This window comes from Symphodus melops, assembly GCF_947650265.1.
Source record: "Symphodus melops genome assembly, chromosome: 4".
NCBI lineage: Eukaryota > Metazoa > Chordata > Actinopteri > Labriformes > Labridae > Symphodus > Symphodus melops.
In genome coordinates, this window is record NC_136694.1 from 5,277,413 (window position 1) to 5,303,008 (window position 25,596).

The following is a 25,596-nucleotide window of genomic DNA, read 5'->3' on the forward strand; positions in this document are numbered from 1 at the left end:
AACAGGGATTTGATGACTTTCAGAGAGAGAAAGTAATTATGCCCTTTGGGTTTGAATTTTAAAATTGTTGGGGGGGCTAAGTCAGCATTTAACTGAAGATCCCACATTTAATAATACTGGTCCTGTGTGTCATTAGATATCAGGCCAATGAATTAACGTTTACTCATTTCCTGGATTAAAAAAAAAACAAATCAAAACAATACTAAAAATACCATCTCAGCGGATATGACCAATACTGTGACTCACTCAATATCAAATATTATTCCTTTCTACTCACCATCCAAGAGAAAATAAATACACCCTGTGTCCCTCCTTCACAGGAGCCGTAGTGAGGAGTACAGGTGTCCAAACATGGGGCTTGCTTATATCATCGTCAGGCTGAACTTTAACCTTCAACAACACTGTGTAGCTATGCTGAACTGATTTTTAAGTGTCAGCATAGTCAATTTGTATGCATACAGGAATGGAAACATGCATGTGTATTTAACCCCAGTATTACCCATGATCCTCCTTGTCTGTGGATACTTGTGCAAATGGCGGAGTAATTGAAAGGGAAAGTGCTGACCCCGGAAAGCTTCGGGACGCCCATAGCTGAACTCAGCCCCGTTGATAAGACATCCAGGCTTTACATGGAAGCCCTCCAACTCATCTCCTGAGTCCCAAGTCCCCCTGCTCCCCTCCCTCCCCTCCCCCCTCGCCCAACTAACACACACTCCCCAAGGCGACACCAGCCAAAAACCAGTGGGATAATTATGATGTGAAAGTCTCACCCATCTCACCCTTTTTCCTCCCTTCTTCATCCTCTAATCTTTATCAGCTAAATTGAATCCGTCCTTGAACTTGTGAAGACCTCGGCTAATTAGCGGGGGTGTATAACCTCTCTATCTTCCTCATTATTCCCGTCTTGCCATAGCTGCACTCTTAACCCCTCCTTTTTTTTTTGCTTGGGAAATCTGAGATTTTTCCTAAATGTAATTTTCTCTAGAAGTGGAGAATCAGAGCAGCGGACGTCAGATTCTTAGGAGGAGACAGGCAGTAAGGCCCTCAATTTGGATCTTATAGGAGAGTGATCAGAGTGTTGTGACATAAGCGTCAACCTCCACTCTTGAAAACACACAAACACATGGATGGAAAAAAAAAAAAAAAACGCTTTTTACTGCATGTATAAACATGTTTACAGCCTGGTCCAAAACCAAATACATCTGATTAGTTATTGTCATCATTGGCATACACTGGAAACAATGTGTGTTATCTCTTGATAGGCACTGAGCTGACATGATTGACAGGTGGGTGCAATTTAACGGTTTGTCGAGAGGCTTAAGCCCCGCCTCAGCTCTCAGCATGTTGTTAGATCGACTGAAAGTTAGGTTAAGACAGCATAACAATAACCGCCCCACTGGTGATAGCTCCACACAATACTAATACTTTAAATATAAAAAAACTATTGTTCGTTCTTGCCCTGCGGCCTATTCATTACTTATTATTTAATTTACACAATATATTATTTCTTGTTTTTTGCTTAACATTGCTTTGTTGTTGTTTTTTCTCTTCTCTCTTACAAAACAAAGCCCAAAAAATGCAATCTATCAGAAAAATGTGCCCCAAACACTATTTTGGATTTAATGAACTGCCTTTGTGTGAGCAGAATTAACATTCTTTCTATTTGACAAAAAAAGACAATATTTAATGTTGTTTTATCAAGAATTTTGACGTGAAGATCTGACGGTCAAATTATTGTCTTCCCTTTTTTTTTTCTCCTTTGAATTCCGTCCATCCTTGTTAAATCTGTAAAGTCACAACAATAACGTTTCAGCATAATACCATCATGAAAAAAATAATATTAAAACTGATAGTACAGTGCTTTAAAATGGCCGAATGAGTGTGTTTTGTGATGAGTGTGTTCTGGCGAACAGAGAGTAAAGTACAACACCGAGCGAGAAAGGGTGAGGGAGAGGAATTAATTGGCTGTAAATTGCACATCTGTTTCCTGTCTGTCAACTCATCAGGTCTCGTCAGGAGAAATCAAACATGGCACACGGAACAAAAGTGTTTCCTCTCTCACAGATTAATTACGTGCATGCAAAGACAAATCAAAATATACAACAGGTGCAACAAGGTGTGTGTGAAAATAAAATGTCTGTCAACTCAAATGTTATTTATGGTGTTTATGTCACACTGGATGTTTCAATCCTGCTGTATACGTTTCAGAGGTGAAAGAAAGAAAAAAAAAACGATTCAAGGTTAAGTACAATGAAATCAGTACCAGTCTGGAGTGAGGGCTCGGGATGGGGACAGTTCATTTTTAGCAACATTGATGCCCTTCTTAAAAGTCCTTAATAATCTGAGTCGTTTATTGATACCACTATCGATACTTTCCTATAATATACCAATAAAATGACCAGATTTATCCTCCAGACAACTATTGTCTTTCTCTCGTTACATTTGAACACATTTCATTTAATATCATTTTTTGTATTTGTTCCGAATATGTCAACACATAACTCACAGTAAAAGAAAAAAAGAAAGAAAAACTATTCACAGCCCAATCATGTTAGGAAAGCAGAGAGAAGGATCAATCTTATTTTTACCGACATTTTAGCACATCATGATAATGATGATTTTATTTCCTCAGTAGTTTTTTTCACTGAGCTGATTCAGCTCCTGAAATTCTTCCGACCTGGCGGTTCACATATGCACCTCACACCTCATATGCCTCTGCTCTACAGTTGCCGACGCTCATCATATTACTGTGCTTCATTTATCAGCATCGATGTAAACCTCGTCAACTTTGAATCAATGTTTTAACTGCCATCGCGATTCATCTTTACATCCCTACTTATTTGGCTGCCATCATTATAAGAGATGTATTCTTGCAGTTGACCACAGAACGGTAAGTAACACTAGCTGCTGTAAGGCATTCATCAGTGTTGTGAAAGAGCAGAAAAAGACAGGAAACACTGTTGATAAAAGAGAGAATGGACAATTAGCTGTGTGTTGTTCCAGTGTACTAAATTTGAGCCTGTGTTGTTGTGACTCATTCTTACCTCAGTTGGCTGATCGCCCTAAAGCACCCCGATATTATGACTGATATCCTCGCTATCTTTATTACATAAGACAAAAACTAAAGCTGTAAATTCAGCCTGTAGATATTTTTCTCTTCTCATGCACGACTTATTGTGTTTGCAATCCAGAGATTATTTGGACAACGGGACGACCATTCTTTGGCTCTTCAGACTCTTTGTAGCAGTTAGAAAAACATCTGATCCCCGTTTCTTGATTCTCCTCACTTCTCCCTTTAATCTCTTTTATTTAATCAGCCGTGTTTTTAAGTGTTTTTATTCAGACGAAGAAGTTGTGATCTGAGTAGTTTGAACATCATAGAAGCAGTTTTTCAGAATGAAAGTGTATTCACTCAGATGCTATAAAAGTTTGTGCCTAAATCTTGCGGCCTTCCCGGGTACGAAGCGCTGCAGCATGAAATCAATTTGAGTCTATTCAGAACAAGTGATATGAAAGAATGTGGATGTTTAAAAGATGAAGGGAGAATGAAAGATTGATTAGCAAATATAGAGAGAAGACTGGTTGAAAAGAGATGATTATGTGAAGCTGGTGTGAGGGACAATAGAGAGGGAGATGCCTGTTTAAGGCTCCATTCATCATTGTTGTTCCAGAGGAAGCTGAAGGCAGCTGTGGGTACAAACACAGATTCTTGCAGGGAGTCTGCTGTGCTGATTTCCTGCTTTCCTTTCACATTCACGGCACGTTACATTTCTCACTAAACTAGCCCAAAGTCCTCGAGGCCAAACAAACAAGACGTAGTAGTTGCATTTACTCAAATTAAATAAAAACAGTTACCCACACTTGTTGTTATTAATGTCCTCGACTGTTCTCAGCGTCCTCTAAGGCGGGGCATACACTGTTCACGTCAGAAGAGACATCTAGAAAACCCACAGCTCGAGTGAAAAACAAAGGTACCACACTGAGCCAGAGGCGGAAACATTACAGACACAGCACAGAAAAGTGCATTACGTCAAATCAAGTGCTGTAAAAAGTAATAACACATGATCGAGCTGAGGCCTGGCACACTATAAGTTTTTTTACGTAAACGATTTTGAAAATTTGAGAGACCCCACATAGGACGACAAATCACGATGGATTAACAGTTCAATACTTGTAGTGTTTGCAACGATACGGAAAACTCAGCACGCCACATACTCTCTGATTTATTAATCAACAACTTCAACGTGGGTGGGTGGGTCTTCTTGATTTTAACATTGAAAAACATAGAAAAATGAATAAAACAACAAAAGGTCTCTTGGGCTGTGGCATGTTTTAATTCAGGATTAATAAAATGAGAATATTTTCTGAACTTGTGAAGATACATGACCTGAAATCTGTTTTCAAGTACAACAGACGGCTGTGTCTGCTTACAGCCTTTGTTCGCTTTACAGTCTTGCAACCACTAATTGTTTCTCTGAACACATTTTTAAAAAAAACTTTCATGCCATCTCGGATAACACTGGCTGGCAACATTTCGAAGGATCAGCAAAGTCTATACGCAGAGACAGAAGACGGGCAGATAGTAGGAGACGTATAAAGGCTACGAAAAAGCAAAGGATGAGGTTAGGGAAGTCTACTGCAATGAGAGGTGACTTTTCCAGGAGTTACTTCACAGTTAAGTTCTCCTTAGTCGAGTTTTCTGACACGGAATTGTGTTCTTGTTCACAGGAGAGGCTAAATAGAACTGTGTACTGTTATTTATCTGAGCCCTTGTTAGGCAGATGGAGCTGAGGTGGAAGGCAGAGATTGTGATTTACCACTTGATCTACATCCCACCTCATATCTGTGGTCATGAAAACTTGGAAGTCCTAAGAAAGAGACTACAGGTACATATCTCCACAGGGAGAATCTGGACTAGCTTGCCAATCTGGCTGCCACCACGACCCAGCCAAAGATAAATAGCATAATATAGTTGGCAGGATGGAACATAGCCTGCAAAATATGTAAATGCCTTGGTTTTTACCTTTAGTGACAAACAAGCATCAGAAGTGTTTTTTCTTAACTTTTTCTTAACTATCTTGCTTTAACTAAAAAATAAGAATTGTGGTCCAGCTTATGTTTTTTTTGGGTGCAGAAATCACCAGGAGTTCTTGGATGAAGAGCTCGTTCGTAGAGAATAGAAGTGGTGCACGCTGTTTAGTCACTATGACAACAATGAACTTACAGCCGCCCCAGTACGACCAAGCTTAAGAAACAAAGGTCCCCCCCCTCCTGCCCTGGATTATGAGTAACAATAATGACGGCCTGCTATCAGGGATCCGATCAGATACAAGCAAGGACCATGTGGGTATAGCAGAGTGATAGGGCCTTGAAATAAAAGCCTGATTTTAGTATCTCTTCTTAAACAACCTACAAAACACAGAACAAGAAATGTATCAAATACAATTTGCTTTAATTTCAACAATACTTTACCAAACCCACACTGCTCCAGGACCAACACTGCCTGAGCCCGGTTACCTCTTTACCGGTTACTCTACACAACGTTGTAATACAACACATGCTTAGTGCTCAGTGTACAAGACAGAGACTTTTTTTTAGTCTTTCAAAGCTCGGGAATTTCTCCTGAATGAAGCGGGTGTTTTCGGACTGCTGCAGGCCCACTTGGCTGCATGTCTCTGTTTGTGCTGTTCCCTTTAGTTGCGACAGACTTTAGATAGAATTTACGTCATACAGTGGTTTGCTGGAGGTCAGCCGCTAAAAAACAGAACTACATCCAGGCGATTGTGGAGACTGAGCCTTTTAAGAAAAAAAAAACAAAAACTCACTTTTCTTAGCGCACGTTGACAGTTTAGCATATTTTGTTCTTTCAAGAGTTTTTCTGACTTCAACAACAATGCCAGTGTCAAAACACCACAGAAAGTTGTCTTGAGGGACAGCGGGGTAAGGGGGTGTTACTGACTACAGGAGCTCAGAGAAGCCATGGAGGTTGTTTTCCCCTATTTATCTATGTTGAAGTGAAACTAGATTTTCTTTTTTTAAAATCATCCAAAAACATAAATTCAATTTGATCTTAGAAAAAGAAAAAAGAAAAACGTTCATTGCACATCACTAGATGTGGGTACACGACACAGTCCGGAGGGGAAAAAGAAGCACTCAGAGCAGCCACACACAAAAGAGAGCGCTCGGAAAAAAGGATGCTGCGCATTGCATGTGCAGGCAACTGCCTCCTGCTGTGAACACTCTCCTCATTGGAAACAATAAAACAACAAGCTGGCATTCTGAAAACAACGCCAGGAGGTCTCAGCTTAAATGAAGGTCTATGTCCATAACTGCCTAAGTAGCTATGATTATAAGATGTGACTGAAGTTGGCTCAAACATCGACCTGAGGTTAAAATATGTACTTAACAATGGAGGTTCCTTTTTTCCCCCTAACTTTTTTTTTTTTTTTTGAAGGTTTATTTTTGGCCTCTTAGCGTTTATTGTATAGGACAGAGGACGGATTGGGGGGGGGGGGGGGGTGACATGCGGTGGGGTTGCCACGTGCAGGACGCGAACCTGGGTCGCCCGCACGAGGACTGTGGCCTCGATGCTTGGGGACACTCGCAGTCCCACTGCGCCACCGGTGCCTCCATTTTCCCCCTAACTTTTAACATCAACAGATACAGAAAATTAGAAGTGTAATGACTAGAAGTGGAATGAATGAAGACATTACACTAACTGGGCCTCAAGTCAAAAGACCCATCTCTATAACCCCGTGTTTACTACACTCCCTAATGAGCACAGGGTCAAATACCTGAAAGCTCATGTGAAAGCTGCAGTGGACCTTCATTAGGATTAGTTTGTCAAACGATGTGTTTCTATTCAATCAAATAAAAACGTTGCTTTCCTGCGCGCCCCTTTTTTCAATCAAATAATAATCAGTCCAACCTTCAAGACTTAAGCATTTTATGACCTGATAACAGGATAATCCAAAAGTCCATTACTATCAATTTCCTCGCTGTCCTTCTCTCGCCTTAAAGGATGCAGAAGCTGCTGACCAGACACACATTTGAGGATGAGAGGCGTTAGAAGAAAGACAAGACAAAGCTGGAGTCTGGTTCTTCTTTCAAAGATCTCATTTCAGATTAGTTTGTTTGATGGAGGTTTCTTTAGAACTCAGACAGAAAAAGAATGACAAAGAGCGGGGATGATGAAGATAGAGAGCCAGTGGGGTGGGATCGCTGTGAACCACAATGTGTGTGTGTGTGTGTGTGTGTGTGTGTGTGTGTGTGTGTGTGTATTTTCACTCTGGCATTTCCAGGCTTAATGCTGGGCTCTATGTGAAGTAACAGGTCTGCATATTAACTCTGTGGAAATATCAGGCTCTGCCCAGCACCTTTCTGCCTCTCATACTATCAGCCACACAAGCAGAGCAGGCTTAATAACTTTGCATGTGTGTTTGTGCGTATGTTCATGTGTCTGTGTGGGTCTCTACTCTCTTTGACAGCGATAACCTTTCTGGAATAGAAGTGTTAATTGCACTGGTTTGGGATCAGTGGGGGAGATGGTGTAATTGCTATCTATTCTGGGATGCATTTTTTTTACAGGACTGTGCCTGTGTGTGTAGGTGTGTGTGTGTGTGTGTGTGTGTGTGTGTGTGTGTGTGTGTGTGTGTGTGTGTGTGTTCCTAAGTGCGCCGCAATGCAAACCTGTAAACAAAGAGGATTAAAAAGAAACAGTTCTTACTGGTATTTGTATAAAAGTCATGGAAAAGTGTTTTTTTTTCTGTCTGTGGGTGTTGGATAGGGGGGTTGGTGTCATCATTGAAGCTTTTCAGCCAAATATTCACTGTGGCAGGAATTACAGCAGAGAGCAGCTTCAGTGTCTGCTCGAGGCCTCGATTTACCTTCTCTGGCCTCAAGCATTGTCAGCAGGGAACATTTGTTTTTTTTTAAAATATAATTATGGGTCCAAACTTCAATATTTGCTCGTATTTTCCACCTGCTCCAGCGGAGAATGATGTTAAAGGAATAGAGATATATGTATCTAAGACCCCATTTACACCTGTGAACATTTGATCCATATCTGGGCATGTCCTGATAAGGAAACGCACAATACTGCAAGGTGTAAATCCATCTCGTTTAGACTGTGATGACTTCTGTCTGACTTAATCTAGAGGAAGTCTGCCTCAAATTGTGGTCTGATATTATGCAGCTGTAACTAATTTCTGTAACAGATGCCTGCATCTTCACCTGCATTATCAAACGGCTGTGACCACAGGAGTTCAGATCTCCAAGATAATAAAGAGGATGCATAAAAAACAGGTGTTAAAAATGCATGAGCATGTTGTTTGTTACCTGGAAAACAAGTCACAATAAACATATCAGGTTTAAATGTGATGTAATGTTTAAGCATGAGCTACAAACACACATCTTCAGTTGCACAGAACTATGACATGTATTTCTAATTTCTTCGAGATACCTTTTTTTTAAATTTTAATTTATCCACGTTCTGTTATACGATGTGTTCAATTGGATCTGATCAAGGTATGTCACAGATCAAACAATCAGATAATAATATTGAGAAAAGATCAACAAGAATCTGCTACAAGTTTGCTCACCTTTTTTTTTTAATAGTGGAGCATGCATTTAATGTGCACTGTATCTTAAGTGTTTGGCTATAACGCAGTTCACAGAGTACAGCAGGCTGTGGAGTAGGCTAACATTGCTATCATTAAGTTACTGATTGTTGATAAATGCAAACACAGCGAGAATTACAGGAGGAAAGTCAAACCAACCATTTGTCCAAATCGCTGGATCACAGATCAGTAAAAACTTGGTCTGACTGTGTTCCACTAAAAGTAGACAGATGCATGTGATGGGTAACGTTCTTGTGTGTGTGTGTGTGTGTGTGTGTGTGTGTGTGTGTGTGTGTGTGTGTGTGTGTGTTGCACACCACATGTTGCTACACCAAATGTACGTTTAAAAAAAAAATGCATAATTAAGTTTTATAGGTCTGAAAAAAGTTGATTTAGTAAATAAATGACATCTACATTTTGGCCAATTCCATGATGTTCAATGTTGAACAGCTGATTCATTTTTCATTGTCAAATTCAGTAATTCTGTCTCTGTTTGGCACGTCGTTAAAAACCATAATGGCATACAATCATTCTCCAATAATTAGGATCATTTAAATGAATAACATTTTGTCTCTCACCCGCAGTAAGCCGGGAAAAGTTCATTTCAACCCTGCAAAAAAGTAGGAATGGAAAATAGCTGAATAAAGTAACCCCTAATCATTTTCAAACACAACTGCACAAGAACCTATACTGTAAACCTATGGCAGTGGAAGCAACAACCTATATAACTCAGCTTTCAAGAAAGCTGCAGGGAGAGATGACTCCACACTTGAGGCCCATTTCAGATCATTTCATTCCGAGAAGATCATCCCTGTTGTGCCTGTTGCAGCCCACAGCTGAATAGAGCTGTCGGTCAAACTCTGGCGAGGCTGAGGTGGTCTGTCAGCCTTAAATCTCTCACTCAAACACCTGGGCAGTTTCTTCTTTAAGGTCTGCAGTGCTGATCAGGGAACGCAAACCAGAATCAGGTAACTTTCAGCTGCCTTCAGGGAAGCTCTGGCTCAAGATCTTTGAAATAAAGATGGGCCCATCAACATGCTGAGGCTACTATCTTCCCACCTGCCTGCATCCAAACATACTCCTCTGCTACAGATGCCACAGTGAGCCCCTCCAGTGATCCAGCGCCTGCAGCAAATCCTAGTTTAACTTGGCATGTTTATTAAGTGAGATGGTTCCACGGAGCAGCTGCAGAGGTGTATTTCCACCTCCATCAGCCAGAAGCAGCTGTGCTGTGTCGGCCATGCTGCTGTCTCTTGGGGGCTTGTATGGCCAATTACACCACCATGGACAGTCATAAGAAGGGCAACAGGGGAAGTTCAAGAACTAGCCAAAGGTGTGTTAAGGAAGTCTGTATTAGTCCTGTGTAATGGTGCTGCTGATCACAGCAGAAAGGCACCAAGTGAAGTTTAAAAAAAGCAGCTAAAGTTTACAGCTACTAGACAGACTGGATAAGAATCATGTGTTGTTCGTTTAAAGCCATCTAAAGCAATATAAAGTTTTAAAAGAGAGTATACAGTCACGCAATGTGCAGTGTTCTTTATTTTGACAGAACACTGCACATTGTGCTGTGTGTCAAACAGTTTCAATGTTTTTATACCAACTGGTGCATGACTTTTCTCTTCTTTAAGGCTAAGAAACTTTGAGACTCCACACATGACGACAGATGAACAGTTCCTATCGTGTGGAGTTCAACTAGTCGTCTAACTCAGCACACCACACACTGATTCATTCAATCCTGACTATCAAAATGTGTCATCTCGCACGTCTCAAACACGACTAAAGAGTAAACGAACAGGATGGTAAAGCTAAATGTGGCTAGCTGTTAGCTGGTACATCTAAAACATTTTGGTCTAACTCCTTTTCCTTGTCATTTGGATTGTGTTGTATTTTTTACAGACATGTTGTAAAATCACTTGCGTTGTTGCCACAAATCAACTAGTAGGGGCTGAATTTATGACGCTGTTTTGATTCCTGCTTCAGTCAGCTCAATTCCCTCGTGTTTTATTGTTTCCATTCCACGTGATATTTAACAGAGTCCGTGATTGGCTGTCCTCTGTGTTCTCCCCGTGTGGTGAATGAGTGTCATTTTAGAACGGCTCTTAGCCTTTTGTAATCTTCCACTTATATCATTAAAAGATCATTTGTGGATTCATAAGACCTTTAAGTTATGATGTTTTCACACCAGTAGGTAGTCAGTAGCACATTTAGTAGATTGTTCATACTCTGCATGACTAACTGTTAGATTCCTCCAGATGTGTGTTCTGTCTGTCCACAGCAGATCTGTCCCAGCTCCAGCAGTTCACATCCTTCTGCAGCACATATTCTATTTTCTATATTCTACTATTGCTGGAGCACAGCACATCAACTTACCACAGAGCAGACCAGGACAGGAAGTCAGACATCGAAACTAAATTAAAACATCCGCTTTCATCATAGAATCAATCAGTTTGACGGTTGGGAATAAAGAGCCTTTATAAGGGTTTTATAACACATACATTATATTATTGTCGCTCGTGATTTTGTAATTACCGCGAGTCCCGGGACTCCAGCTGTCAGGCGGTGCTCCTCCGTGCTGCGATCTGAGAACGCAGCCTGTGGGTGTTGACGGACGAGGGAGTACGAAGGCATAACGGAGCGTGGCTGACACGCAATGCACACGTATCTGATGAATGTTCTGGGTAACACACCAACACACACAGACACACACACAGACAGACACACACACACACACGCTCGGCCTGCTCACTGCATGGCACACATACACTTCTGCTCCCTCCTGCTTGTATTTAACAGGCATGTTAGACACATGTTAGACTTTTAATTGTCCAACACATTTTCTTCTTTAATTTTGTCTCATTAACAAAACTAACATTTAAAGGGGGGGACGAACATTGAGAGTCCAATTTATTATATTTTTAAACAAACTTAACAATGGTCCAACATCGGCAGACATTAAAAATCGTAAAAAGATATTAAAATGTTGGTGTGTGTGTGTGTGCGTGTGTGTGCGTGTGTGTGTGTGTGTGTGTGAGAAAGTGAGAGACAGAGAAGATGTGAAAGTAACACAGAGTTGTGAGAAATAGTTAGTAATGGCAACAGACTTTGGGCTTTTGACACTTCAGCTCATCACTTTCTCATCCACATCATGGATTCCTCAGCCCACGTTAATCATCTGACACACACACACCCACCCACCCACACACACACACACAAACACACGTGCACACACACATACACACACACTGTACTGTCAGCAGTATCGATTGCGGTGTGCCCGGTGGATGAACCTGTCATGGCCAACATAGATCGGACTGGAGGATAATGAAGTCTTCCTGCCCTAACTGACAAGCTCCGAGAGAAGAGAGAGAGGGAGAGCAGGGGAGAGAGAGAGAGAGAGAGAGAGAGAGACGTAGTGTGTGTGTGTGTGTGTCAGGGAGAGAGCGAGTAAGAGAGAGGAAAACGGAGAGATGCTCCTGGGACAGCCTACGGGCGTCCTAACCACTGCTTGAATAAATTGGATGGAAAAAAGCCCCTGGAGCAGAAGACGTGATCTGTCATGATGTCATCTAAACGAGACTCGCATAGAGGGAGAGGGCAGGGCGCTAATAAAGGCCTAACCGTCACATGCACACACACGATCGACTGAACGGTGAGTGTCAGCTGACAGACTTCTATTTGCCTGCTAATATTTTAATCCAGCTGCAACATTGCTTGATAAAAAGCACGGGCATGGGGGGTTGTTTTTTCTTCCTTGATGCTTACATATTGCCAGTTCAAGGTGGGATATTTAAGCCCCTAACGCCGTGCCTACAATGTGTAACACTCGTATAGGCAGAATGGTGGGGCAAAGTTCTTGCTACAGTATGACCCGCCATCGGAGGTAACAGAGGCGTAACGGTGGGAGACGGTGGAAATGTACAACACCTCCTCTAGCAGGGGGAACAGCGCTGTGTGTGCGTGTGTGTGTGTGTGTGTGTAACCCGATGTGAAACCGCACACTGGGACACAAATATCACGCAGTGTGTTAACAAGGTGTTCGTTCAAAGGCGCCATGACGGTGGAACTTAGTTACTGCACTGCTCTGTAAAGGTCTCATAAAATGTCAAACAGAGAAATCCTTCTTCGCCAGCTTTTTTCAACATTACCGCACAGTATGTCGAAAACAACACAACTCATCTAGAGAGAAGCAGAAAATACAGAATAACAAACGGAGCGTTGTGATGTGGAGAGGAAGTGTCCCCTGTCCCTCTGAAACCTTCAGGAAACCACACCCTGATGATTCCAATCCATCTTCCTCCAGCGTACACTTGACACTGATCCCTCTTGTATCCCCTTCAGGCAACCTCTTTATCTATTTCTCCTCCTCTCTCGCCCTCACCTTTACCTTCCCCGCTTGCTCATTGTGACATGTGTCTGAACAACATTTGAGTGGAATAAATGAACGCACTGAAGCTGCAGGATAAACGCAGAGCGGCAAGTATTTGTTATGTAACGGTAAATTCCACATGATGTAAGGGAATCAAAACACAGTGTGACTGAAAACGAGTCCCTCTCAGCACCCAACAACAGCAATCCTGAGTGACATAATCGTCAGGTGACAGGGATCTTTGGCTTTGGCAGCAGTTGTATTTTCTTGGCCTAAGAGCATCAAAGAGCTGCTGCTGCCCCGAGCACAAGCCAGCTGAGAAAACTGATGCTGCTAGCATGGCACATTCATAACACTGCTTTCTGTCAGGATGGCAAAAAATGACCTTATACATGTGCTGTATGTGTGACGCTGTGTGTGTGTGTGTGTGTGTAGGTGTGTGTGTGTGTGTGTGTGTGTGTGTGTGTGTGTGTGTGTGTGAGTGCTGAAGTAAGCGAGAGCAAGAGTGCGAGAGAGTTAGAAACTGTCAAAACATCCATTTATCAAAAAACCCCATGAGGTCCAAACTATGTTTTTCTCTCTTTTTCAGACATGTAAACTCTCTCTCACACACACAAACACACACACACACATATACACACACACACACACACACACACACACACACACACACACACACACACACACACACACATATATACACATACACACACACACACACGCACACAGAGCTTTCAACAGCTCATTGGTTGATTTTGGTCAGCAAAGACCCTCCCTCTTATAACAATAAGTTGCTCCTTCATGACAGAAAATCCTTCTTGTCAGTAGCATTCTTAACAAATCAAGATATACACTGTCGATGAGCTGAGAGGCGCAGGAGGAAGAGGACTCATTGCAGTGATTACTGTTGTTGCATTGCGATGGAACATGAATTTGAAAATCTCTGCCTAATCAATGAAAGAGTCTAATAGCCTGATACAGGCAAGAAGACAAGAGATTAGATTGCTACACTAAATGCAGCAGCAGCAGCAGCAGCATCATTCGTTCCCCACGCTTAGAAATCTGTACAAATCATGAAGCTGTATAAGACGATTTTACTTTGCTCCAACTTTAACGAAAACATTTTTTGAGACACTCCTGTCGCTCTATTTAAAACAGTCATAGTGGAGCATTTTGCCTGTAACAGGACTTTTTCAGGTTTGTCAAATGATATGGGTATCAGAAACTGATATTTGAGTGAATAATAAATGCTGTGATTGTGCTCTGGGAACAGACCTACATTTGACTACCAGGATGCATCTCTCCTGGATAAGGAAGCTTTACTTATCTACCCTCTATAAAGTACATTTCCTTACCGTAAATGTAAGATTTAAGCCTTAAGACATTGCTATGTTTGTATATGTTTGAGGTCAGCTTTGTTGAAATAAAGTAAAAGCAGAAGCAAGCCTGCAGCAGTCAAATGCTGCTGCTGCTGGTCTGATAGCTTTGCTGAAGAATCATTTTGAATGCATCATTATCAAGCTGAAAACATACCAAGCCGACAGCGGCACTTACTGCTCCGAGTAAATCAAACCTCCCACATAGCGGACAGCAGCTCTTTTACTGTTGAGACTGATGTACACGATGAGCTCTTTGGAAAGAATGCTATAGATACAGATAAATGAGTGTCAGTCAGTGGTCAAATTATTTACCATCTAGATTCTGTTTCTGGATTGTAATCTATTACTGGTATTCTATTTGACTGCAAAATGGCAGACGCATTACGGACTGATCTCAGTCAGCCTGGAGACACTATTCACACTTATTCTGTAGGTTGATTGCATTTTCTCTACAGCCCCTTTTTTATTTCATCTTAACACATTTTGACAGTTTTTAGTTTGTTTAATGAGTACAGAATCACAAAATAGAACATTACTAACGTGACACAAGGTTTTGTTGGCAGAAAAACAACACAGGCTACTCATGTTACCTGGGAATGTGGATTGATTTAATCCGTCATACCATCAGAGGAAAACCTTCAGTGTTACAAATGTAGTGTTTTGTAATGTTTTCATTTTTCAACCTCGAAGTTGACCTTGATTGTAGTCCGTTTGCACACATTAACAATAAGTGCAAAATTTCATGAGGTGTCAGCAATAACATGACAAATGTTGTTTATGACTTTAGACTCTCACTCTACAAATCACAAGAGGAAACTTAAACAGGCTTCTTCATGTTGGGTTGGCACTTTCAAAAAGACAGTTGCAAATTGTTGGTTGCGAGATGTAAAGATTGGTTTTAGGGTAAAAAAAAAACGTCAAGAGAAAAACTTTTTCAAAAGAATAAAGAATCTGAAGCTTGATTGATATTCCCTTGAATGCACAACAACAAAAAAACATCATTTAGGGAAATAAATGAAAATAGAATTATCTGCTCTTATGAAAGAAGCCTTCACTTCACATTGTTCGCCTTTATATTAACAACAAAAAAGACGTTCGATATGACATTGAAAAGAAATAATCGGAGGAAATGAGATTAAAAAAACAGGACTGTTTACTTAAGCGTCACTGTCACAGTAGAGGAACTTGTAGAAATAGTCATTCTGACAACAAGTGATGAAACAAACACACTTCAGCGCTCCATCTAAAAAGTACAGACGTCCAACCAAAGAGCAAAGATCGAACTACAGCTTTGGCTTGTGCTGCTTGCTGATGGAGGTGCCAGGACGATGTACTGTAACACCCATGAAGAGGCTCATGCTGCAAGCCGCATTTTAAAAACACAGACAAAGTAACACGATAGCCAATGTGAACTGTCATCGACCCCCTCCCGAGGAAAAGTACTTCATTTTTCCTCTCTAAACATAACGTTGTGTCAATTCAAATCTGCAATCAGAGAAAAAAACTCTCTGATGAGAGCGACAAACAGCTCGTTTCACCTTCCTTCCTCGTCAGCACCAGATATGTTGTATAACATTCACGTAACTCAAAGTTGGTCTCCAGCTTTGAATTCATCCAATCAAACATTTCATGAGCTCAGCGCGAGGAAACGTCTCTCATCAAGTTAAGATTGGAAATGTCTGGCATGCTGAATCAATTAGATGAAGCAGCACTGGCTCAGTTTATACAATGTAGATGTTGTAACGCTGCTGTCAAAATGAAGGAGATACACTCTTCACGCTGGTTTTACACAGAACACTCAAAACTCTAATCCAATTCTTCACAGCTCTTTCTGAGGCCTTGAAAGACAATCCATCTGTTCCTCCTGGCCGACGCTCAATCACAGCGCCTTCTGTTGTGTGGGCTGGAGGTGACTTAAATGTTTCTACTGCATCTTTGACAGCAAGGGGACTCTGGGACATGGTGGCATCTTGCTGCTATAAAGATCACGGCTGGAGTCCTAATTCATCACCCCAGGCATCATCAGGTGGCATTACAATATGCTAATGCAGCGACGATGTGGCCTGGCTGTCACCTTCTCTCTCTCTCTTTCATCCCTCTCCCTCTTCCTTCACCCGCTCGTGCTCCGTCTCCCCCTGGGGGTGAGCCCACAGGGGGGCTGCTGTGATTTGCACCTGTCTGACACCTTTCTGGGGAGGGGGACTGAATGTGATGTCTTCGTCGATGTTTGAATCAGTGTCGTTTATAAGTGTTGACAATCTCTGAGGTGAGGGGGAGTTTTAACAGAGCGAACACCACCAAAACTTTCTTGACCACAGAAAGCATCCAATATGTCACCTGCAGATTCCCAGGTCAGTTGTCTGTAGGGCAACTGAGGACTAGACAAATAATGCACCTGTGTTGTTCAATTTGATTTTTAAATTAATCATAAGCCTGAGGACAGTTTAGTGAACTGAAAGACTTTTACTTATTTTATTACAGATTGGAGGAAGGGGGTCATTTATTTTGGAAACAAAACAGTCGTAATATTAAAAGCGGCCTAATTTTAACGCCAGGATCTTTACGACCCAGCATCTCAGGACATACAGCTGACAAACATGAAATCTATTCGGATCGAGTTCACAACTGCGCCGGTGCTACAAAACACGTTTTCTCTCATCGCAACTTCTGCGGCGATGAACGACCCATTTAAAAGATTTGTGCAGTGGCTAAACGTGCACTCGTATGTGCACGACACAGAAAATGAATGTTCCTTTAAGGACTGCATGATAGGCTTTGACCCAGCACAGCCCTGTTTAACAGCGTTTTTGTAATGTGAGTAAAGTGACAAATAGAAAATCTGCAGAGCATCATCACAAGCAGCTAATTCCTGCAAAACAAATGCCAACTGTACAAGATGGTGGCAATAGTAAAACAACCATTTGAAACAATACACAATATTATACCATCAATGTATGAGCTTTTCTTTGTGAATGCAACGCATTGTTGAATGAAAACATTTTTCAAGGAAAAATGGACCGTCTCACTTTTTAGAGCAGATTGTTACACTCCAAACACACTGTGCTGGTAATAAGTTTAACATTGCAATAAAATAATACTGCAACTCTGATGTTGAGTGAGACTGGATTTAAATCAGGCATCATACGAAAAATATATATATATTTTAAATTTCCAATTCACATCGCTCTGTAGCTCACATTCATGCCAAACTATGGGGGGTGTTCCATACAGACCACAGATTGACTGACCTGTCGCACAACTCGCCATGTGGTCAATCTGAAACAAATGTTATGTTTCTACAAATCTGGAGATCTCAACTCCTGATGAAGGTAACTGTCAAATGATGTGCACACTCACACACGCACCACAGGCGTATAACTGTGTGGTAGAGGTGTGGAGCCACTGCTGCGCTGTGCTGACAGGCAAGCAGAAGAAGCATTTCACGCCGTGCGTCCTTGCCAAAGAGCCTCTCAGATGGACTGACTGCACTTGTATACAAGAGGACTTTATCCAGCTTCACCCACTCTCTCTTCACACAAGGGCCAGCAGGCTTGGAATAGGTCAGGAATCAAACTATTTTTTTTAATGATAACTGTTAGACAAATGTGAACAGCTGTGGAGTGTGATGCTGAAGATGTGGATGGATTGAATTTGTGAGTGTGGCAGTTACTGTTCTGATTTCAAAGTAAAAACACACTGTTATCCTGTAACGTCAGCGGTCCAAACAGATCAAACAGAATAAGCTAAAGTTGCATAATGTGCCTTCAGATGGGATCAAAAAAAAGAGTCACTTTTATATGCAGTTTTAACTCGATGCACTTGTTGTTCTTACCCCATGTGATGGATACGTTAGCCAGCCCCAGTCTCCTGTGTACGTGGTCGTGTCCAGGAGACTCACTGCAGAGGAAGAACAAAACAGAGGAGGTCAGCGATGAACTTTAAATGATTGTTTGTCCACTTCCTCCCCCATCTGTCAGTGCAGTGCCACCCGACACACACACACACACACACACACACACACACACACACACACACTCACACACCAAACCCTGTCAGACAGGTGTGACTGATGAGGCGGGATCGTTGTCACAGCAACTCTGAGCCAGGTGTCACAGCATGTGATGTCACCTTGACCTGCCTCACACTCAGGTTGGACCTCAGCGGTCCAGGTTGAGAATAGAACAGGAAACAACATATTTCCTGTTGAATGTTTCCCTCTTAAACAGTGCAGTCTCGTCCTACAAAAGCGTGATAAAATTTGTACTTAAAATAAAGATTTAAAGTGAAAGTGACATGCACATCAGACAAAAACTCAGGCATGGCTTTTTTTAAAATTATTTTTATAGATGTTTTGGGGCATTTATGCCTTTAGTTCTGACAGCTGAAGTCGAACAGGAAGTGTTGAAAGGAGGTGGGGGGCGTGCAGCAAAGGGCCAAGGTTTGAATTGAACCCTTTACCACCAGGACTACAACCTATGCACATGGGGCACTGGAAATAACTACTAGTGATTTACTTTTTTAAAGTTTCAAAAAACAGCATTGCTTACAGTTCGAATGTCCACGTTTGAATTTTGCTTGAGATTGCAAAAAGGGAAAGTCAGGTATAGCAAGCACAGTTGATAAGATTTAACAGCAAAAAATGACCAATAGAGCTATTTAGAAATATCTCTGTTTAATAAGTTGAAGGCAAAATTCAATTTTAGACATCCTTTGTCAAAACATTTTATCCCGTACAGTTATTGAAGCTGCCTGCAGAAAATATGCATCTTTTTTTGCACTTTTGATATCTTGTCACTGACTTTGTTTGCAATCTAAAATTTCATTTGATATTCTGTCTGAACACACCTTTAGATCTGAGTGGCAGGATATTACAAGCAGGAGGGATGGACTGATGGGGGAAAAAGGGAAGGAAGAATTTAGTGAACCACTAATTCTACCCACTGGGGCTGTCCATATCTTGTGCTGTAGCAGGTGTGTGTGTGCACACGCGTGTCTCTCCCCTTCAACACTTCCAGCTAATATAATCTCTGCCCCAGGGCTGCTTGTCAAGCACCCAAGTGATGTTCCTCACATTAGAATGAGTTTAACAAAACACTTCACACGTCTTAGCTCTCCGTCTCCCATCCTTCATCTTTCTGTCTGACACTTGCTCTCTTCCCGTCTCTTCTGCATGTTAAAGTTACAATATGCAACGGTTTGCCTTGAAGCAGGCAGTGAACTGTGAGGCGCGGCCTCAGCTGGCCAAGTTCATGTCTGCATACTTACTATTCATACTGATGAGTTTCCAGATACACACTTCAAGAATTAACTAAAGCACAATGGTTACTTAACAAATGTTGATAAATGAAGCTTCAAGAAGTATTTTCTGAAAATGTACGGTGTTCTTTTTTTTTTTTTTTAGGGCAATTGATTATTATATCCTATATTGTTTGGAGTAATCAAATAACTAATTATAAATGTAGAAGAAAACTCCTGTGCTTCAGCTACTCCACAAATGGAGCTGACTTGAGGTGAACAACAAATAATTAGAGGAGTTGACACCTTTTTTAAATTTCCCTGAAGTGACTTGTGTGCTTTATTTTCTTTAATTCCTGTCATGAAGACGGTATCCCCTGAATGCTTTTTAATGCTCTGCATTTTTTCTGCATCACTTCTGCTTCATTCAAGAGCAGTAGTTGAATACAAAAGAAAAAAATGAATGTTTTTTTTTTTTGTTATAATATCAGTGTTTGCAGTGTTTAATAAAACAGTTATAACAAATGAACGTGGAGTCCTAACATCAACACTCCTCTAGTTCAGCTTTTTTCTGACTGAAATGTCATCGTTGCTTCGGTAACTGAGCATGTAAGTGCTACTGGCACAGTCAACTCGAGGTTTTAAAGAGAAAAAAAAAACACTTTAGAAATTCATAAAGCATATCTGCATAAATAAAATCCATTAAGTGCATTTAAGTGCTACATTATACGGTTCTTAGTTTGTAAAAAGGAAACATTTTCTGATTCAGGTTCTTAACCAGCCAATAAATACAGTAACAATTAACTCCATGTCTTAAGTGTTCGTCTCAACAAAACACATTCATTTCACTTAAATGCTACTGCTAACGTTTCATTAAAATCACCTTGTTAATTATGGTCTGCTCCATAGACTAGAAGCTGTAATATTCACACAGAACTTTAGTGTGGTTGCTGAGCAACACTTTGGGTTATGTGTTGGTAACCTGTGTTCTCATTGGTTGTTGAGAGCCTGATTGTGATTGGTTTACTAGTATGCAGACGGAGTCGGTACAGCTTAGAATATGAGAGAAGTTTGTGTTCTGAGTAAGCCTCACATGATTTTACACGACTGCAAATAAAGCTCAAGTTAAAGCACGTCGTCGTATGACATCGTAACAACATACAAAACAAGACAGAAGCATAGACTGTTTTCAGTTGAGGGGCTGCAGCTTGTCAAAGTCATATTGTATTAGGCTAATTCCACTGTACAATTGTTTTCTTAGAGCCAGGGTCCAGTGAACCCACACTGGACCCTTCTGTTATTGCTCTGGGGGGGCTTGTTCTTTTTGCCTCGAGCTATTTCTTCTATTCCTCCATGTTTGTGTAGTCCCTGCCTTGCATCTATTTCACACTAAAAGCATAAGCAAGCCCAGAAACAACCACCTGTGTCAAACACAGCGCACTACAGTATAGGTGGCCACATTTAAACAGAGTGGAGGCAAATAATTCACCTGGAGGCTTTTAGGTGGTCGAGGTACTCGAGCGAGTTATTTGTTCCGTTGTCTCAGTCCAGGCGGCAGTACATTTTAACTGTTTCCAACAAAAATGATGAACAATAACAAATCTGTACTTGATTTGTAGATGTGGCAAGTAAACTAAGATGCTTTACCTTTTTTAAGTCCTGATACAATTTAAAGAGGGAGGAAAACAAGACGTATTTTCATCAAGACAGTTTTCCTGAAAAGAAGTTCCCAGTGATGAGCAGTGAGTTACTCAGGTTAACCCAGGTATTTTCACTTTGCTTCACTGTCCCTGAGTCAAAAGAAATGTTTTTAGGTATAAGTTTATTGCATCTGTTGGGAAGGAAAATCTGTGTGATTAATTTGAAGCAGCATTATAATAGTTTGCCAAATGTAATTATTATAAATACACCCATTCATCCATCCATCCATCCACCATCTTTAACGCTTTACTCGTACGGGGTTGCAAAGGGGCTAGACCCCATCCCATTGGACAAGAAATGGGGATACACACCCTGGACTGTTCGTCAGTCAATCACAGAGCTGACATCGAGACAGACAACTAGTCCCACTTACAGTCACACCGACAAACAATTTAGAGTCCCCACTTATCCTAATGAGCATGTCTTTGGACTGTGGGAGGAAGCTGGAGAGAACCCATGCATGCACTGGAGGAACATGCAAACTCCACACAGAGAGGCCCTGCATGATGGGCAATTTAAACCAGAAACCCCTTCTATGTGACGCAACAGCGCTAACACGTGCATCACAATGCAGTCCATTAGAAATACAGAAAAGTAGACCATCCCATCTTCTCAGAAGATGATGGGTTAACTGATGGCAAGAAATCCCCTATTACTGAGCTACATAACCAGGAAACATCGCTTCATAGTTTGAAAGAGTAAAGCCTTCTGTTTGTTTTACACAGTTTGTTTTACTGTGGTCTGCATCCCATCCTGAGAAAACACATGCTTTTGTAGCTGCTAAAGTGTCTGCTGTCCAAGCTAACAAGTTGATAAATGTTTGGTCTGATGTTTGATTGACCCACTGGGCCTGCTGGACTAACCACTGCAGAACTAGCTGCCAATTCCGTGGTCATTTAGTGTGAATCAATTAATTATTAACCAATGGCATTGGAGACCATAAACTAAAAGTTTGGTGACTTTACAAACTCCTAGCATAGCTTTTCCCATCTTCATCCTTAAAAAAGATGTACATAATTAGCTAGAATAATTGAAGCCCCTGTGTGGGCTGACAAGGCTTTAACACAAATGATGTTGGGAAAAAAAAAAAATCACTGATTTTGCATATCAGTTTATTAAAAATATACTGGGCAGTCTGGCTCTTTGGTGGCTCCAAATTGCAGGCGTCAGCCATTCTGAAAATAATGAACCTCAATAGAACTCTCACAGCCTTGGGATGTGTTTTTTTTTTTTTTTTTCTCAAAAGTGTAAAAGTAAGCTACGAGCTTGATTCTCTGTTTATGAGCATCTGTTGATGAAAGTTAAGTGTTTATCATGAAAGTGTTCATTTGTCAGTTCCTGTGGGTCAAAGAGTTCTCAAATTCACACAGACTAATAGTTGGAATTTAAAGGTTGGTAATGGGGATGGAGCACTTGTGTCTGCTGCTGCTCCACTTCATGATTGAGGTTTATAGGACGGGTGTACTTTTCCATGCAGATATTGCCAAGTGCAGCCACATGATCTTGGTAATTCTCCGTGCAAAGACTGTTGCTTTCCTCACAAACACACACACAATCACGTGTTGCAATTAGCCGGTGTGTCACTCCTCCTAATTTGAGCACTGGGCCGCTGCGGAGGCCAGTGGGTCAGAACACATAGACAGATGGCGGTGCCACCATCCTCTCATCCCTCCATCCATTCCTCCCATCTAGCAGCCTTCTCTCTGCCTCTCTCTCCCTCAGGGCGCCGGCATCCCGCCGTCTCGTATTGATGATGCGATGGCCTCTCGCACTCTATCCAAGGTCGCAAATGGATGCCGCCAATTACACTCCTCTGAGTGCTCTTCATTGGGCCACCAAAGTGACATAATGAAAGCACCGTACTGGGCGCAAGAAGATTTAATAATTCTTCAACATACCGGGGGACTTTTGCTCTGCTATACCGTTATTATTAAAGGACTAAAAAAGGACAAATATATTCCCTCCCTGAATCTGGAGACATGTGAAGGCTGTGTGTTACAGCCCAACAAGAGTGTGTGTGAAGATTCACAAGGCGTTCCCAGTGGTATTAATTTAATTTCCACTCAAATGAGAAATCCTTCTGTCTTTGAAGGTGGTGGGAGTCATTTATCTCATTTGCTCTGGCTGTCAGAATTCTGACTTGTAAACAAGTGATAGGGTTTAGTGGAATATCTGGTGCCTTGCTTTAATGTGAGAAGAACTGTGCAAATAAAACAGAGGACAGCCAGTAATTAGCGCTTTTCTTTCTCTAAGCACTTCTGCTCATCACAAATGAAAACTGCACTAGAAGTGTGCTGCTAGAGCTGGAGAGGCATAGAGAACTCCCATGATTCCCTGCCAGCCTCAATGTCACATGTTGTTATTGTAGTATTGAGAGCCCCCTGGATTTGGGACCTATATATTGCATCTTTAACATCGGGGCCTGAAAAACAAACAGATCCTGTAATTACAACAGGAAGATACCAAGTGAAGCAGTTTGAGGCTGAAAATGTGTTTTTCCTGTCTTTGTCAGACACAAGACGTCCTGTCAGCTACCACTCGACTGGACTCATCTGACAGCAGTTAACTTTTTAGTAATAGCTGTAGACATCAATTCAATGTGATCCCCTCTTGAGAATGTAATTCACTCACTCAAATTGTTTCTACTTTGTCCCCTAATTTCTGTTTGGACTTTTTACAAACATTTTTTTTTCACTACAGCACACTTATAAAAAGTGCTTCACATATCAGGCCACATTACTGTTGGACTGAAAGTGGCTGAAAGGTCAGAGGGTTTCTGAGGCTTAAAACAAATAATAATAATAATAATAATAAAAGTTCTGCAGCACTGACAAGGGTTAAAGTCTTTGTTTGGAAGTGGAGGCGGTGACCAAGTGCTTCTCCTCCAGGACTCCTGGCTTTGAAATTGAGTTTGTTCCTGTTTCACAGCTTCCTGTTCATAACAGAAACACGAAACACCAGTACGAGCCCTCCACACTTCCCCACAACACCAACACCTCCACCAGTTTTTCTCTCACCCTCTCTCCCTGCACTCCTCCACATCTTGGAGAGCAGCACCAAATGAAAAAGCTGTCTGTCGACTTGAGAGCTTGTTTTAGCTCGCTCGGAGACTCGCCACATATTTCCCAGGGCAGTGGTCAACTTTCCTCCTCCATTACTTTTCCCTCCCAGAACTGCGACTCAATCTGGCCAGTAGGTTAGCGGGTGTGTGGACGCCTGCGGCCTGGCCTTCATGTCCCGGACATGTATCAAATCAGCCGAGCCCGCCAATGCTGTTGAAGTGCAGTGACGCGCATACACACACACACACACACACACACACTATATGTGCCCATCAGTGGTCATTGCAGGCTGGGAGAGGGAGTGTGTGTGTGTGTGTGTGTGTGTGTGAGTCTCAAGTCAACATGGAAGAATTATGGGCTGTCTTGGAGGACGTGGAGTTTGCCTGCAGCAGTTGCGGTGTCTCCAAACAACAACAATGGTGCCTTTAATAAAAAAAGACACGCTCGTGCACATATAGAAGGGAGACTATAGGAAAAATGACACAATATAGCTGCAGATGCTCAAAACCTCATTTCCACCCCAAAAGACATGGCCATACATTTCAAAGGGAAAGTGCAGCTATTATTCTACACCAAGTGTCTAAATACACACACACACACACACACACACACACACACACACACACATAGAAGACAACAACCGTAAACACCGAAGGAAGACAACATGTGAAAGCAATCAAAAATGTGCATTGTACCGTCGTTTCAGAAAAGATCACACAATGTACACACACTCACTAACATGCACAAATGCACACAACTTGGCAGCATACATATACAGTACATTTACACACGCACACACACACACATACACACACACACGCACACGTTGATGGCACTGCTCTTGGGCCAGACAGGGACTCTGACAGCTATGTAATTATCTCATCAACACCTCCCTTCTCTAACAAGCCTCTCCTTCTCGGCTTTCTCTTCTCGCCGCCTGTAAAGCTCCTCATCAGCGCTGCGACCAGAGGAGGCGATAAAAGCCTCCACGAAGATGAGAGGAGCTCCACCAAAACACAAAACCCTCTCTCTCTCTCTCTCTCTCTCTCCGTACTCCAATTTTCACACATATGCTCGCAGCCATCTTTTATTCCTCACTCGTGTCGTCCACAGTCCTTACACCAAATCCCCACTTGCCAATTATGAAGCTGGCATGAATTAGCAGCTTTCAAAAAAAAAAAGAAAAAAGTCCTGCTTTTTTTCAACCAAGACCACAACAAACTAACACACTCAGT

The 25,596-nt window shown here is 41.7% G+C and overlaps 1 protein-coding gene across 3 annotated transcripts in view; it reads right to left on the minus strand.

Moving 5' to 3' along the window:
• Positions 1–25,596, minus strand: part of epha8 (eph receptor A8) — a 114,604-nt gene that overhangs the window by 62,723 nt on the left and 26,285 nt on the right. For all 3 annotated transcript variants that reach the window (XM_079342633.1, XM_079342632.1, XM_079342634.1), the window contains exon 2: positions 18,196–18,260. In XM_079342633.1, the coding sequence (XP_079198759.1) occupies positions 18,196–18,260 (65 nt within the window). The remainder of the gene's footprint in view (positions 1–18,195; positions 18,261–25,596) is intronic.